Source organism: Rhamphochromis sp. 'chilingali' (assembly GCF_963969265.1).
Source record: "Rhamphochromis sp. 'chilingali' genome assembly, chromosome: 11".
Lineage (NCBI taxonomy): Eukaryota > Metazoa > Chordata > Actinopteri > Cichliformes > Cichlidae > Rhamphochromis > Rhamphochromis sp. 'chilingali'.
In genome coordinates, this window is record NC_137938.1 from 33,438,403 (window position 1) to 33,451,282 (window position 12,880).

The 12,880-nt window shown below is 39.5% G+C and overlaps 2 protein-coding genes across 3 annotated transcripts in view; one reads left to right on the plus strand and one right to left on the minus strand.

The window, feature by feature from the left end:
- Positions 1–7,285, plus strand: part of vwde (von Willebrand factor D and EGF domains) — a 28,506-nt gene extending 21,221 nt beyond the window's left edge. For both annotated transcript variants that reach the window (XM_080896672.1, XM_080896671.1), the window contains exons 21-31: positions 80–475; positions 844–939; positions 1,049–1,144; positions 1,252–1,347; positions 1,482–1,577; positions 1,806–1,901; positions 2,574–2,669; positions 2,756–2,851; positions 3,679–3,774; positions 4,426–4,523; positions 6,608–7,285. In XM_080896672.1, coding sequence (XP_080752798.1) covers positions 80–475; positions 844–939; positions 1,049–1,144; positions 1,252–1,347; positions 1,482–1,577; positions 1,806–1,901; positions 2,574–2,669; positions 2,756–2,851; positions 3,679–3,774; positions 4,426–4,523; positions 6,608–6,622 — 1,277 coding nt within the window. In that variant the 3' untranslated portion in view covers positions 6,623–7,285. The remainder of the gene's footprint in view (positions 1–79; positions 476–843; positions 940–1,048; positions 1,145–1,251; positions 1,348–1,481; positions 1,578–1,805; positions 1,902–2,573; positions 2,670–2,755; positions 2,852–3,678; positions 3,775–4,425; positions 4,524–6,607) is intronic.
- seraf (Schwann cell-specific EGF-like repeat autocrine factor) lies at positions 7,261–11,150 on the minus strand. The gene is made up of 5 exons (XM_080896673.1): positions 10,477–11,150; positions 10,148–10,243; positions 9,637–9,741; positions 8,450–8,545; positions 7,261–8,033 (listed from the first exon to the last, which is right to left on the minus strand). The coding sequence occupies exons 1-5, from the start codon at positions 10,895–10,897 to the stop codon at positions 7,921–7,923; spliced, it is 831 nt and encodes a 276-aa protein (XP_080752799.1). The 5' UTR covers positions 10,898–11,150; the 3' UTR covers positions 7,261–7,920.
- Positions 11,151–12,880: the final 1,730 nt, after the last annotated feature.

The window sequence follows — 12,880 nt, forward strand, 5'->3', positions numbered from 1 at the left end:
TATATAAGTGGAATGTTTTGAATAATGTTGACAATAAAGCCTGTATTTCTATGACTTTGTAAGTCATGTCCTCTAACAGCTCAGGGGACAGTCACCAGTGGAGCAGACAGTTATTTTCACGTCACCAGATCAAATTCCACTTCCTCCTCAAACAGACGACCTCCTGACAGGAGAACGAGACCAGAAGCAACAAATATCAGGAGACTTTCTCCTGCTGACAGAAAAAGCACAGCGACTTCACAGGATCAAACCACAGTCAGAACATTTGCTCCCACTGTCCACAGGGGTCAGCCCAGTGGGGTGGATTTGACCCCTGACCTCTCCACGGGGATCAGATGGGGGTCAGCAGCTCCCCACGTGACCTGTGCTGACTCTCCCTGCTTCCCGGGTGTCTCTTGTGAGCCCAAAGTATCTGGGTCCTTCAGTTGTGGCCGCTGCCCATACGGTTACACCGGAGATGGAGTCACATGTAAAGGTAAAGTGGTCTTATACTTCTACTTTTCATGACTGAATAAATTAAACTGACAACAAAAGTGCTAAAGAAATGATTTTGATAACAATGTTGATTGATTTTCCTTTGGCTCTGGTGAAAAAGCTCTTGCAACTTTGGCTCTTGCAAAAAAAAACTTTTGCAAGGGGCATACATTTTTCAGTAAAGGTGAAAAAGTGATATTTTGTACCACAAAGTGCTTCAGTATTTAATGTTATCGCACAATTGTACCTTATAGTCATGGTGGATTTTGGTTAGCTCTGCGTGGTCTTGGTCTGAAATGATGAAATGAATCCTCAATTGGGCAACTTTTTGAGTACTGAAACATACTCATAAATGTACTTTGTTTTCAGCTGTTTGCAGGTATCCGTGTGGGCAGAACATGGAGTGCACTCTACCAAACACTTGTACCTGCAAAGACGGCTACACTGGATACAGCTGCCACATAGGTGAGAAACAGAGCGCGAGCTAATGAAATCACACTCGCCTCTGGATTTGGCTCTTATATCTCAGGGTCTAGTTGTGTTTTTTAAAGCTGACAGTTTCCTTTCATCCCAGCCATTTGCCGGCCTGACTGTAAAAACCGGGGGAAGTGTGTGAAACCAAATGTGTGCAAATGTCCTGCAGGCTACGGAGGGCCCACCTGTGAGGAAGGTAACCTGGAGTCATAGTCAAACCAGTCAAAACTGCCGACTGGTTTGCATTGCTTACATACTTGAATTGCTCGCAGAACACTGAGGAGTGTCACTGTTTGTGTTCAGCGAGCTGTGAGCCGCCCTGTCAGCATGGAGGTACCTGCCTGGCTAGAAACCTCTGTACCTGCTCCTACGGCTACGTGGGACCACGATGTGAAATCAGTGAGATGTGACTTAAGTGTTTTTGCATCGTTTTTACATTTTACATAAACCTCCACAATGCATCGATCAGTACCCCTTTTGTTTAAGTGGGTCGGTTTAATCTAGGATTGCACTACATGATTTATGTCTGTCAGTGGTGTGTAACAGGCACTGTGAAAATGGAGGCGTGTGCGTTTCTCCCGATGTCTGCAAATGCCAACCTGGCTGGTACGGACCGACGTGCAACTCAGGCAAGAAACACAACCTGTAGCTAAGCATGCATTCAGACTGCAGCTTCCTTCTGTTAGAGTGTTTAATTCTGACAGCATAATTAAGTGGCACAAAACTCAATCTGACTTGCACATAAGTACTCAAAATATATCAGTACTGCAGGAACCTTTTCTCTTATTTATACTGTAAATCTAAAAGTACATATGTTGGCTCTTAATAAAGCTTTTTGTACCTTACGTCACCTGCAGCTCTCTGTAAACCCGTCTGTCTGAATGGAGGAACCTGTGTTAAGCCTAACGTATGTGCCTGTCCCAGTGGTTTCTTTGGCTCCCAGTGTCAAATTGGTAAGCTTGTGATGAATACATACAATGATTAATACAATGAGGAATTATAGTCAAATATTTCCAGCAATTTGTACAGACTGACTTTCATTTTTATTAAAACTAGCAAAAGCCTGAGGCTGCTTTCTGTTTGAAACAGCAAAACTCACTGGCATACATTTATTAAACTGCAGAAATCTCTGTAGGTTTGTCTCTCTTCTCTGCACATTGCAAGTAATGTTAATGGCATCTACTAGTAACTTGCAGACAGGAGTGAGAACTGTGCAGAGTGTGAGATCATTTAAGTCAATGATTAGCATATTTTTGCTAATATTTCAAACAGCGGCATACATATTTTACACATTTAGGACACCCACTGGCAAAATGCTGCCCCATGGTAGAAAGTAACTGGGGTTGCAATCTCTGTGAACAGGCTGTGCCCTAGTTACAAACATATTCAGCTTACTGAGGTTTCAAATAGTTTCTTGACTCTGTTTATCTTTCATAATAGCTAACATCTGTTGAGAATGCCTGAAAGAAGTGAAGTGATGCTTTTTCAACAAAACACACCTAAATGTTGCATTTCCTCTCTTTTAAGTCATATCAATGTTGCTATAAAATCCAATCTCTAAGCTTCAGTCTGATTGAAATGTGCATTTTCTGGGTTCCTCACAGTTTAATATTGCTGTCTTTCAGCTGTTTGCAATCCTCCTTGCAAGAATGGAGGTCAATGTATGAGAAACAACGTGTGCTCCTGCCCTGAAGGCTACACAGGAAAAAGGTGTCAAAAGAGTAAGTGATATCACAGCCTAAATAGTTGAAGTACTGTTCAAAGTAACAGCTCACAATTTAAACATTTGGGTTTTAATTTGTTCCAGGTGTGTGTGAGCCTATGTGCATGAACAGAGGCAAGTGTGTGGGACCCAACACCTGCTCCTGTGCTTCTGGATGGAGAGGGAAGAGGTGTAACATACGTGAGTGATGCATGGATGTCTTGATACACATAAAATACACAACAAATAAAAAATTACCAGCTATAGCTCCAAAAAACATGTAATTCAATCAGCTTCATTTCTTATACTTTGGTTTAGGTTTAGGTGGGGTTGGGTAATAGCACTCACAAGAACTAACAAGAAGTCATACACAGTAGTTGTTGTAAGAAATTCTCTAAAAAGTTTACAAATTGTCTCCTAATAACAGTGCACAATTTATATTTTAATATTCATATGAATATGCATATGCATGACTTTTATTCATGCAAATCTTTTAAATCATCTTGCCCTCAAGACGGCATCCACTTTTAACAAGAACTACATAAAATGAAGGAAGATGAGATACTTAAAAACCAAAAGGTGTTAGCTTTTCTGCCCTGAATTCAGGCTTCCAGGCAAACATTATTTCTTTATTTATTTATTTTTTGGTTCTTAAAAATTATTTTAGTGGCTAGAAAGTCCTATTTTTTCGTTTTAATGTAGCACAGCTAAATGGTAAATGGTCTGTATTTGTATAGCGCTTTACTTGGTCCTAAGGACCCCAAAGCGCTTTACACTATACACAATCATCCACCCATTCACACACACATTCACACACTGGTGATGGCAAGCTACAGTGTAACCACAGCCGCCCTGGGGCGCACTGACAGAGGCGAGGCTAGATCTTTTCTGGCTGACCTGCAAATGCCTAATCTCAGCACTTTGGGTTTTAACCTTTTACCTATCTGTTCAGTCCAGTCGGGCTTCTGAGATAAAACCTTTTAGAAGCTGCTTTGGTGTTCATGCCTCCCTCACTGTTCTTATTTTAGCTGTGTGTCTACAAAAGTGTAAAAATGGTGGCGAGTGTGTAGGACCAAATACCTGCCACTGCCCCGCTGGCTGGGAAGGCCTTCAGTGTCAAACAGGTGAGTCTGTTCCTCAGATGTAATAATATCACTAACAGCTTCAGTAACAGCTCAATTTTTTCTTAGGTAAAATCTGGCAAAGGGTACATACCAAATACTTTAACTAGGACTACTTTATAACCAATTTTCCTGAACTATTGCTGAACCAAATTAAACTGTTCCTCTGCCAAAAGGAGAACTGCTGTCTCCTTAACTCTCAGGACAAATACACAAAAACTACTGTACCACATTACAGGATACTTCTTGGAGAGATGAACTCAAGCAAAGGAAAAACAGACATTTTCATGCAGATTGAAATTCATCCATCCATCCATCCATTTCGTTCCACTTATCACATTCAGGGTCGTGGGCAGGTTAGAGCCTAATCCCAGCTGTCACAGGGCAAGAGGCAGTCTGGCCTGGAGAGTTTGCAGACTGAGATCACTTTGTTTAAAATAATGAAGTAGAAGACATGATCGTTGGTTTTCCTTCAAGTTCTTTTTTGCAGATAATTGTTTTGATCATGTGTTTCAAGTGTTTCCAAATGACAATCAAACAGACAGCCTGAACTATAATAAAAGACTCTTTTCTGATTGTAGAGTTTAACAGGAATTGACCATGAAAAGAAAAACAATAATAGATCAAATGTTTTAATTGTGACTTTCTCTCCAGCGGTGTGTAAACAGCGGTGTCTGAACGGAGGCAGGTGTGTGCTGCCTGACTACTGCCACTGTCGGAAAGGTTACAACGGACTGACTTGTGCAATAAAGGTGAGAAATGGGGTCATGGTTAACATATCCCGGTGGGAAAAGTCATAAAGAACACTGATAACTCCAGGATTTATAGATTTATAAGATTTACAATAGAGTCATAGAACAAAGCTTCATTAGATGAATATCGTTGGTCTAGATGACTGAAATGTTTAGTTCTGTTTAATATTTCAGGCTATTAAAAAATAAATCAAAAAATATAGTGTCTTTAAGAGAAATGTGATATTAATGACTAGAGCTGGGCGATAGAACGATAACGATATGTATCGCGATATAACTTTTACTCGATAGAGAAATTAAGCTATCGCGATAGACCTCGCCGCTCTTGTTCTCTTAAAAAAAAAAAAAAAAAGGTCAGCCAATCCAAATTCAGTAGCGCAGAGCCGAACCAATCACAGCCACAGCGTCACGTCGCGTGACTTGTTACGTACAGCACAAGTGCCAAGCCGCACGTGTGTTTGTTTGGGAAGCAGCCAGCAGGTAATGGAGCCAGCGCGTAATGGAGGAAATGAGTGCGCCGACTAGAAAAATCAACCGAGCGTGACCGAAGAGAAAACAGATGATGGTTCCAACGCCGGAGAGATTGTCGAACGGAAGAGCCATAGAAGTTCCGTAGTTTGAAGGTATTTCGGCTATTTCAAGTCTGACAAAAAACAGAGTAGCGTGCACTGTAAATTGTGCCGAAAGCAAGTCTGGAAATACAATAAACTGGTGCATGCGTCACACTGTGCGCCACGTTATTGTTTGGGTGAAATGAATTTCTACAATACTGTTAATTGTACTCTCTGCAGTGTTTAAATGCTTACATATACACACAGTTACTGTCCCTCCACACATACGACTCGGTTCTGCTTCTATGCCCCAGCTTTGTTTACTTTTTCCCACCAAGGCTTCTAGACTTCTGATTGGCCAACATTTCTGCACGGTTAGGAATCTAGCGCCACCTGCTGCTTTGGCATGTTCATAGCAGCGTTTTCCTTCATTTCTGCCTTTATGTGTGGACGGGATTATTTTTTAAAACGGAAACGGAAAATCTCAGTTTTCAAAAATACCCGTGTACGTGTGGACGTAGCCTCAGTCTCTGACTGGAAGCGCTAATTCGTCATTCGGCTTTTGTCAGACTAAAGTAACTGTTAAAACTGTTTGAAAAGCTCAGCTATACAACAAGGAGAGATTGAGAATTTCCTTTTAGTTCTCAGTTTATTTGATATTGACAAAAGTTAGTCAGTTTTGTCTGTTCTTCTGTAAAACAAACTAAGATTTATTTTTAGAATTAATATTTTGTTTCTAAGTGGAATTGACAATTTAGTCTGTTTCATTTGTTCTATTTTGAAACTTAAACGCTTTAGCGGCTGCCTTTTGTGTAGTTTGCAATATTTGCCTTTATTTATCTGAAAAAGTCTCATGTTCCTTAAGTACATCTACCCTGTTGAACTTATTATGGGAAATAAATATTTAAAAACAAGCTGCTGATTATTTCACATTTTACTTGTGAGCAACTGCACATTTAAATCTTACAAATATAGTTATTTGGCTTATATCGTGATAGATATCGTTATCGCCTGAAATGAAAAAAACATATCGTGATATGAAAAAATCTCATATCGCCCAGCTCTATTAATGACACACCAAAAAACTATTAGGCACCTTTTGTGCATCTCAAAAAATGGACAACTCAGTATTTATTTTTTTGATTTTTTTTATCTTCTGTTCCTTTTTTTTTTTTTTTTTAAATCTCTGTTTAATTCTTTCTGACTGCTGATAACCACTATTCAATTCAGTCTTTTTCTACTAATGTTAAGATATATTTTTAAAAAGTCAGATCAAATATACATCAGAAAAACCTTGAATTTAACACACTGCTTTTATTTTATAACCTCTTATTACTTTTGAAAAATTTAAAAAAAAATTTAATCATATGTATTTTATGGTTATTTCAAATTTACTTTTTAACTGCAAATAGCCCCATGGAGCACATGCAGTACTTTCTTGGCCCACTAGGGGGCTGCAGGCTACATTTTGGGACATTGCATCAAATAAAATGGCACCAAACAAATGAAAAAAAAAATTTTTGTACTTCACAGGCATCACAGGCATGATGGCAAACAAATCGGGAATGTACTAAAGAAGCCACAAAGAACAAAGAAAGCACCATAACCTGTGGTGTGTATGAGTGAGACTTTGGATACTGGCATGTGCTGTAATGTGTGGCTGTGTGCACATTAGAACTGTAACAGAGCGATTTGATATATGCACTTGTCTTTTCCTGTCTGTGTAGATCACTACCTCAAGGCTCAAAGTAACACCCATCTGTTAAATGTATTAACAGTGTATTTTATGCAGGCCTGTGTGCCGTACACAGTAGTTGGTTAAGAAAAATAACGTGGTGGAGGTTATTGCCATCACACATTTTAGATTTGCACTGTTTCTTTCTATCTTATGAGGGGGAAAAAACAGCTTGAGCCTGCTTCTTGAGTAAGCATAATGAAGGCTTTGATATGAATATGTTGCATATTAACAAAAGTTGCATTTGTTTTGTTTTCTTTATTTGCTGTCATTAATATATTGCCCGATCAGGCCTGTTTGAGTTTGTTATACATTTATTGGCAAATATGGATGAAAGCAACGCTGGTGTTGAGGTTGTATATAGGGCTTGTTTTCTACGCTCTCTGTACTATATATTAAGCCCTATATTTTGTTCCACATTACACGGTGGTACTATAATAAAAACAATGTCTATTTTTTCTTCATTTAATGACAAATTACAGTATATTGTGTGTTTATACAACATAAAACACATTCAATATTTAAAAATAAAATAAAAACAAACTAAAACGGTACACTTTATATAAAAAGAGGGATGAACGTTTTGTCTGAAATGTGAAACCACTGCTGATGTACCTTAAACCAGCCTCATTTCTAATGAACAGCAGGGGCCAACTGGTTGCAAAAGTTAAAGTAAAATTGTTTTTATATATAGCACTTTCAAGATAAACATTACAAAGTGCTTCACAACAAAACACTAGAAATAAAGACATAAATGATACCCAAAGGGAAGTTTGAAAAGATGACTTCTTAGCTGCTTTTTAAAAGAGATCACTGAGACCACAAATCCCACGGTCTGACTGTGTATAAGTCTATAAAAAGATTTATTGCCTACAGCATGATGTCAAATTTGCAAGTTATATTCACATTTACAGTAAAATAGGTGAGAAAGAGGGTACGTTTTATGGTGTTTCCAGCCTGTTTCTAAAACTCCCAAGATGGGTCTTCACTAACTTTAAGGGTGACATCATAGTGGCTACATCCATCTTTTCCACACAGTTGCTGTAAAACTAACTACGTCCCAGTATAAAAACATAATCACCCCCACAACATTGTTTGATCCTTGGGTGCACTAGTGGGACTTTTTCCTCTCCTCGCAGCGAGGTCCAGAGAAAGGAGGTCGACAGCGACATTTGTTGGGAGAAACGCACTTCCCTCCGTGCAAGCAGGGCTGACTGCATACAGCTACGGACAAAAGAAAACAAAAGCACAGGTACTATTTGTAAAACCAGGGGAATGGGAAATGAGTGAAGAGCTTGTAAATTCTAGCATCATAAACTCCAGCAGCTGGTCTCAAAGGTGTGAAGTGTTGTGACATCTGGAAATACACTAAGCTGAAAAGCAAATCCAAGGTGCAAAGAGAAAAATCGGGTATGTAAAATGCACTGGTGTGAGAATGGTGCAATGTAGTCAAGAGAGCAGAAAGTACCGGAACTGGATGAAATGAAAAAGACTTTATCATAAGGAATAAATGCTCCCAGTGAAGGGCCAGCATCAGAATTGGGGTCATAACACGACTCCGTACATCTGAGACTCCTCGATTATTTAACCCAGTCTCATCACAGCAAAACGTTATCGGTCTTTGGGAACAGTGTACTCACCCATATGGCAGGCACCACCCAGCCATCCCTCCGTGCAGCTGCAGATTCCTGGAGCCACACACAGCCCTCCATTCCTGCAGCCCTGGGGACAAATTGCTGCATGGGAAACAAACCATAGAGGGGTTTGCTCAGCGTGGAACAGAAATATGAAAAAGAAAAACTTACAATAAAAGTTTGTGCTTTGTGAACACATGTGAACATATTTTTATTTAATTCAGGCAAAAGTCAAATGTGAAAATTTGACATTGGTCAGACCATACAGTGGCAGTAGCGGCTGTAATGTACCATTGGTACATGCACGTGACGTTTTTCAGGCATTTTCAGCCTTTATTGGACGGTGACAGTAAAGAGTGGACAGGCAGAGATCAGGCCTTCACTATTATTATCTACAAACCCCACCGAGCTTTGCAGGTCCCTGCAGCACTTCAGCATATGGTTCACTTGCTCAAGCATCATCCTGGCCTTTATGATTCCTGCTTAACTACATATGTAACTATCCTATGACATTATGTTTAGCAAGTGATTGGTCTGTTGTGTTGGTTGCTAAGTTAATTGTGGTTTTATGTTGATGGTGTACTTGTAAAATTAGTGCCATGCATATAAGAGAAGGAGTTCATATTAGATTTAAGCCCTCCCGGTGCCAATGACCCAATGTGTATAATGTGTATGTTAGCAAATATGGAAAATGAGCGTAGGAAGTCATCGAGTCAGCTAATGAATGAAACAGCTTTAATCCTAGAAGAGCAGCAAGGCTGAATATTTCATCTAGACCACAGAAGACGGATTGCTAGTCCAACAGATCCTTAATTTCACATGGAGAATGCATTAGTGGAAGCAGTCTAACAACAGATTTTCATCACTAAAAAGTCAAGTCTGAGTTTCATTTGAAGAAAAATCTTGGTAGACATATAAAAAATTGGCTTTTCAATCTTTGCTGGTTTTTTTTTCCAGTTCAAACTGAACTGCAGTTTTCTGCCAATATTACAAACTTCACCACAGCTCTCCAGTTGTTACACCTGCATGTCTGCCTCATCCACTAAGTCAGACTGACTGTTGCTTCCCTTGGTGACAGCTTCTTGGAGCCATAAAAAGCCTTAAACATCCACTAATGTCTGCAGCTGATGAACAGCTCCATTTGGCACCTTTGACCTCCTGTGTTAATTGGGTAATTAGATACAGCCACGAACCCTCCTGGCATTTTGATCCGGCCCAGCTTGAAGGGCAGATACACTTGGCCACGCCGTTGACAGCGGTGCATTCTCCTCCGTTCCAACATCCCCCATCGCACATCACTGCAAAACACACACACGCACACACACACACTGTTCATGAGATATTTTTACCATACCACAAAAGATTTAAGTTAATTTGGGTATAAACTCCCCAAAGCACCCAGGAAATTCTTCACTACACACCATTCTGTTGGAATGCATTGACTTATGCATTCATAAACTTAATAAAACACATTTAAAAAAATCTAATCCATAAAATGTTTTAAGAACTTAGACAAACAAATGAGGCAGTACGTGAGCAACAGCTGAAAACTGTGTGTAGTATTCTGAATAATAGTAAACTGAATACAAATGAATAGAGCAGGAAAATACACCAAAAGCAAAGAATAACTGTCATCATGACACGCACACACGTGTTAATACACTTAATGTATTAGAACTGTCCCGCTCCCATGAACTCGTTTACCTTTGTGACAATATCTTCCTCCAAATCCAGGAGGACATCTGCATTTTCCAGGGCGAAGACACACTCCTCCATTTTTACATTTGGGATCACAGTTGGCTGCAAAATTATCCACCACAGTTTTTTTAATAGGCTTCAAAGTTTTGACCTTCTTTCTCAGAAGTCTTCGTCACTTTAAATTAATTTGCAACAAAATAAGTTAGTCATAAACTGGGTCAATAAATAAAGTGGCACATTAAACCATTTATTCATAGCTGAGCTTGGCACGAGGTCTTCCCTGTGCCATCATCAGAATTTGAAATTACGCGCAGATAAAAGGTTTGTCACGTCACCATACTGGCAGGTCTCTCCTTCGTAGCCCCGGGAGCAGAAGCATGTGTTGTTGCGGATGCAGACTCCGGCGTGTTCGCACGGCGGCTCGCACTTTGCTTTCAGGTCAAAGACGAAGCCGACCGCGACACCCCGGGGCGCGTCCGAGCCTCCGGAGCACACACCGGCGAGCGACATCAAAGAGGCAAACAGGAGAGGTGCAAAGAACATGGCCGGATGTGCTTTGTTGCTCAAATGAAGAGTGAAAAGAAGCGAAGCGGTGGACGGATGGAGGAGGAGAAAGTCTCCTGAAGAAACAGGGAAAACTTCTCGGCCAGGATGGTGGTGGTGAGGCGGAGCAGGGAGAGCGCCCTGGGGTGGGGGCTGGGGCTGTTTTTCAAGACTTTGGATCAAATCTATGCAGTCCATATTTGCATGAAACATATAGGTTAGACCACCGCGCAGATTACGCAGTGGGGTTACATGAAGTAAAAGTTTGACTCTGCCACAACAGATTCATAATGATGAGGTTTCCCAATAGTTTGTCTGGAGTTATGACAGAGATGCTCAAGATACTAATTAAATTAGGGCCTAAAACATGTGGATAGCACAGCTTCACCATGCTGCTCTATAGCAAAATACTCCAAAGAAGGATTTAAGAGTAATCTGATTGTATTTGCAGTCTGTTCATTGTGCAATAATTTATCTAAGGAATGCTACAAGTGGTAACATAAAAAGTATTTTTATTGTTGCTTAGATTAAAGCGGTTGTGTTTCATATGTAGTTTATATGTAGCACCCACAAAGAGAGTAATATAACTGCTCCAGAATGTCTAATAAATAAATAAAAATCTGTAGTGTAGTTTGTTTTGTTTTTTTGCTAACCATAAAATAAAAATGTTTCAACAAATGTAAGAGCTCACCTGTATGAACTGTATGAAACACTGCTACCTGCTGTTTAATCCTCACTGATCCTGTGCTACATGTTTGGGACAGTCTACCATAAGGTGGCTGGATGAAATAAATGGACAAGTTTCTGGTACATATGCACATTTGTTGAGTAACTATACTCACTATACTTGGTATCTTCTAGTACAACATTTGCTCCACAAAATGAGACACAAAAGATGCACAACTGATTTTGAAGGTCATCAGTTGACCTAATATATCTACACACATTCAGGAAGCTCACTTTACCCAAATATTTAACTTTATTAAAGTTACATAGCATCTATAACTAGTGGTATTTAAACAACATCTTACTCACTTCTGTTATAACAGCAAGGACTGATTTCTAAGGCACATAATTCATAATTTGTGCAAAGTATTATTTTTCATGGCTACACATCTAAGGTTTTATTTTGGTTTAAAGAAACTGCTGTGAAATATGCAACAAAAGAAAAGTGCAGTATTTTATACTGAGTACATATTTCACAGCGATGTTGACAAACTATATCTAAAAGACTGTAGAATCACTTTAAATGTCTATGATTATATTTGTCAGAAAGACAGAGTTTGTGATGTTAGTCTATGTAGAGCACATATGGAAAAACCATTTCCTCTTGTTTGGTGAAAAGAAACCCTGGGCCTGTATGAAGGACGGGGTGAGGGGGAAGTTCTGTTGTAATGACAATAACACAACCAATCAGTAGCGGATGTGGTTCTTCTCTCTGCTCCCTTAAAGCTGTTCAGAGACCAAACAGGCAAAGTAGCTTTCTGTTTGATTCTCTGCGTTTTGCATTTTTCAGTAAAAGTGAACAGTGTTTCTTTATTCTGAGTTCTGTGAGCTCAGAATAAACAGAGTTTGCATAATACTTGGACTACTCCAAGTACAAGATTTAAATTTCCATAAACGGTATGGAGTCGCTCTGCTGCTTATTCACGGAAAGCTTCTCTGGACAAGCAGTCAGAGTCTTTCCTTGGACTCACCACATCAGACTTGTCGTGCATGACAGAGTCCAGCTGGAAGAGAGACAACTGGACTTTATGAAGACCTTAGCATAGTTCTTCCCAAACAATCTGAACTGAAGTAGCTCACAACAAATGCAGTTATGTAGATTTAGTTGGCACAACACACAAATATTCCAAACATCTAAAAATCAAGAATCAGCATTATACTAAGCAGTGTCGGGACAGTGAGTCTGACCTTTTAACTTGATTTAAATGGGTTTCCTCTGTGGCCAGTTTAGAAGTGTGAGTTTCACTCATATCTGGGTGGATTTCTTTGGTAATAAGATTTTCATTGAAACTGGTGATAATGTGTTGAGTCACTTTAAATCAATATAGTCCTGTAGGGAGAAAATAATAGGTTGTCGCTTATTTGCAGAGTGATATCTTCATGTGGTTTATTTGATAATGCACTATATTCAACCTGCTAATCAGCAGTTAGCCTGCGTAACCACCAAAAAAGATAAAGAATAACAACAAA

Bases quoted from the DNA above. Each gene is read 5' to 3' on its own strand.
- seraf (XM_080896673.1), bottom strand. From the start codon at position 10,897: ATGTTTCATGCAAATATGGACTGCATAGATTTGATCCAAAGTCTTGAA. The intron at 10,244-10,476 runs GTGACGTGACAA...ATAATTTTGCAG, and splicing joins AGGAGAGACCTGCCAGTATG to CCAACTGTGATCCCAAATGT. The intron at 9,742-10,147 runs GTAAACGAGTTC...TGTGTTTTGCAG, and splicing joins AGGAAGATATTGTCACAAAG to TGATGTGCGATGGGGGATGT.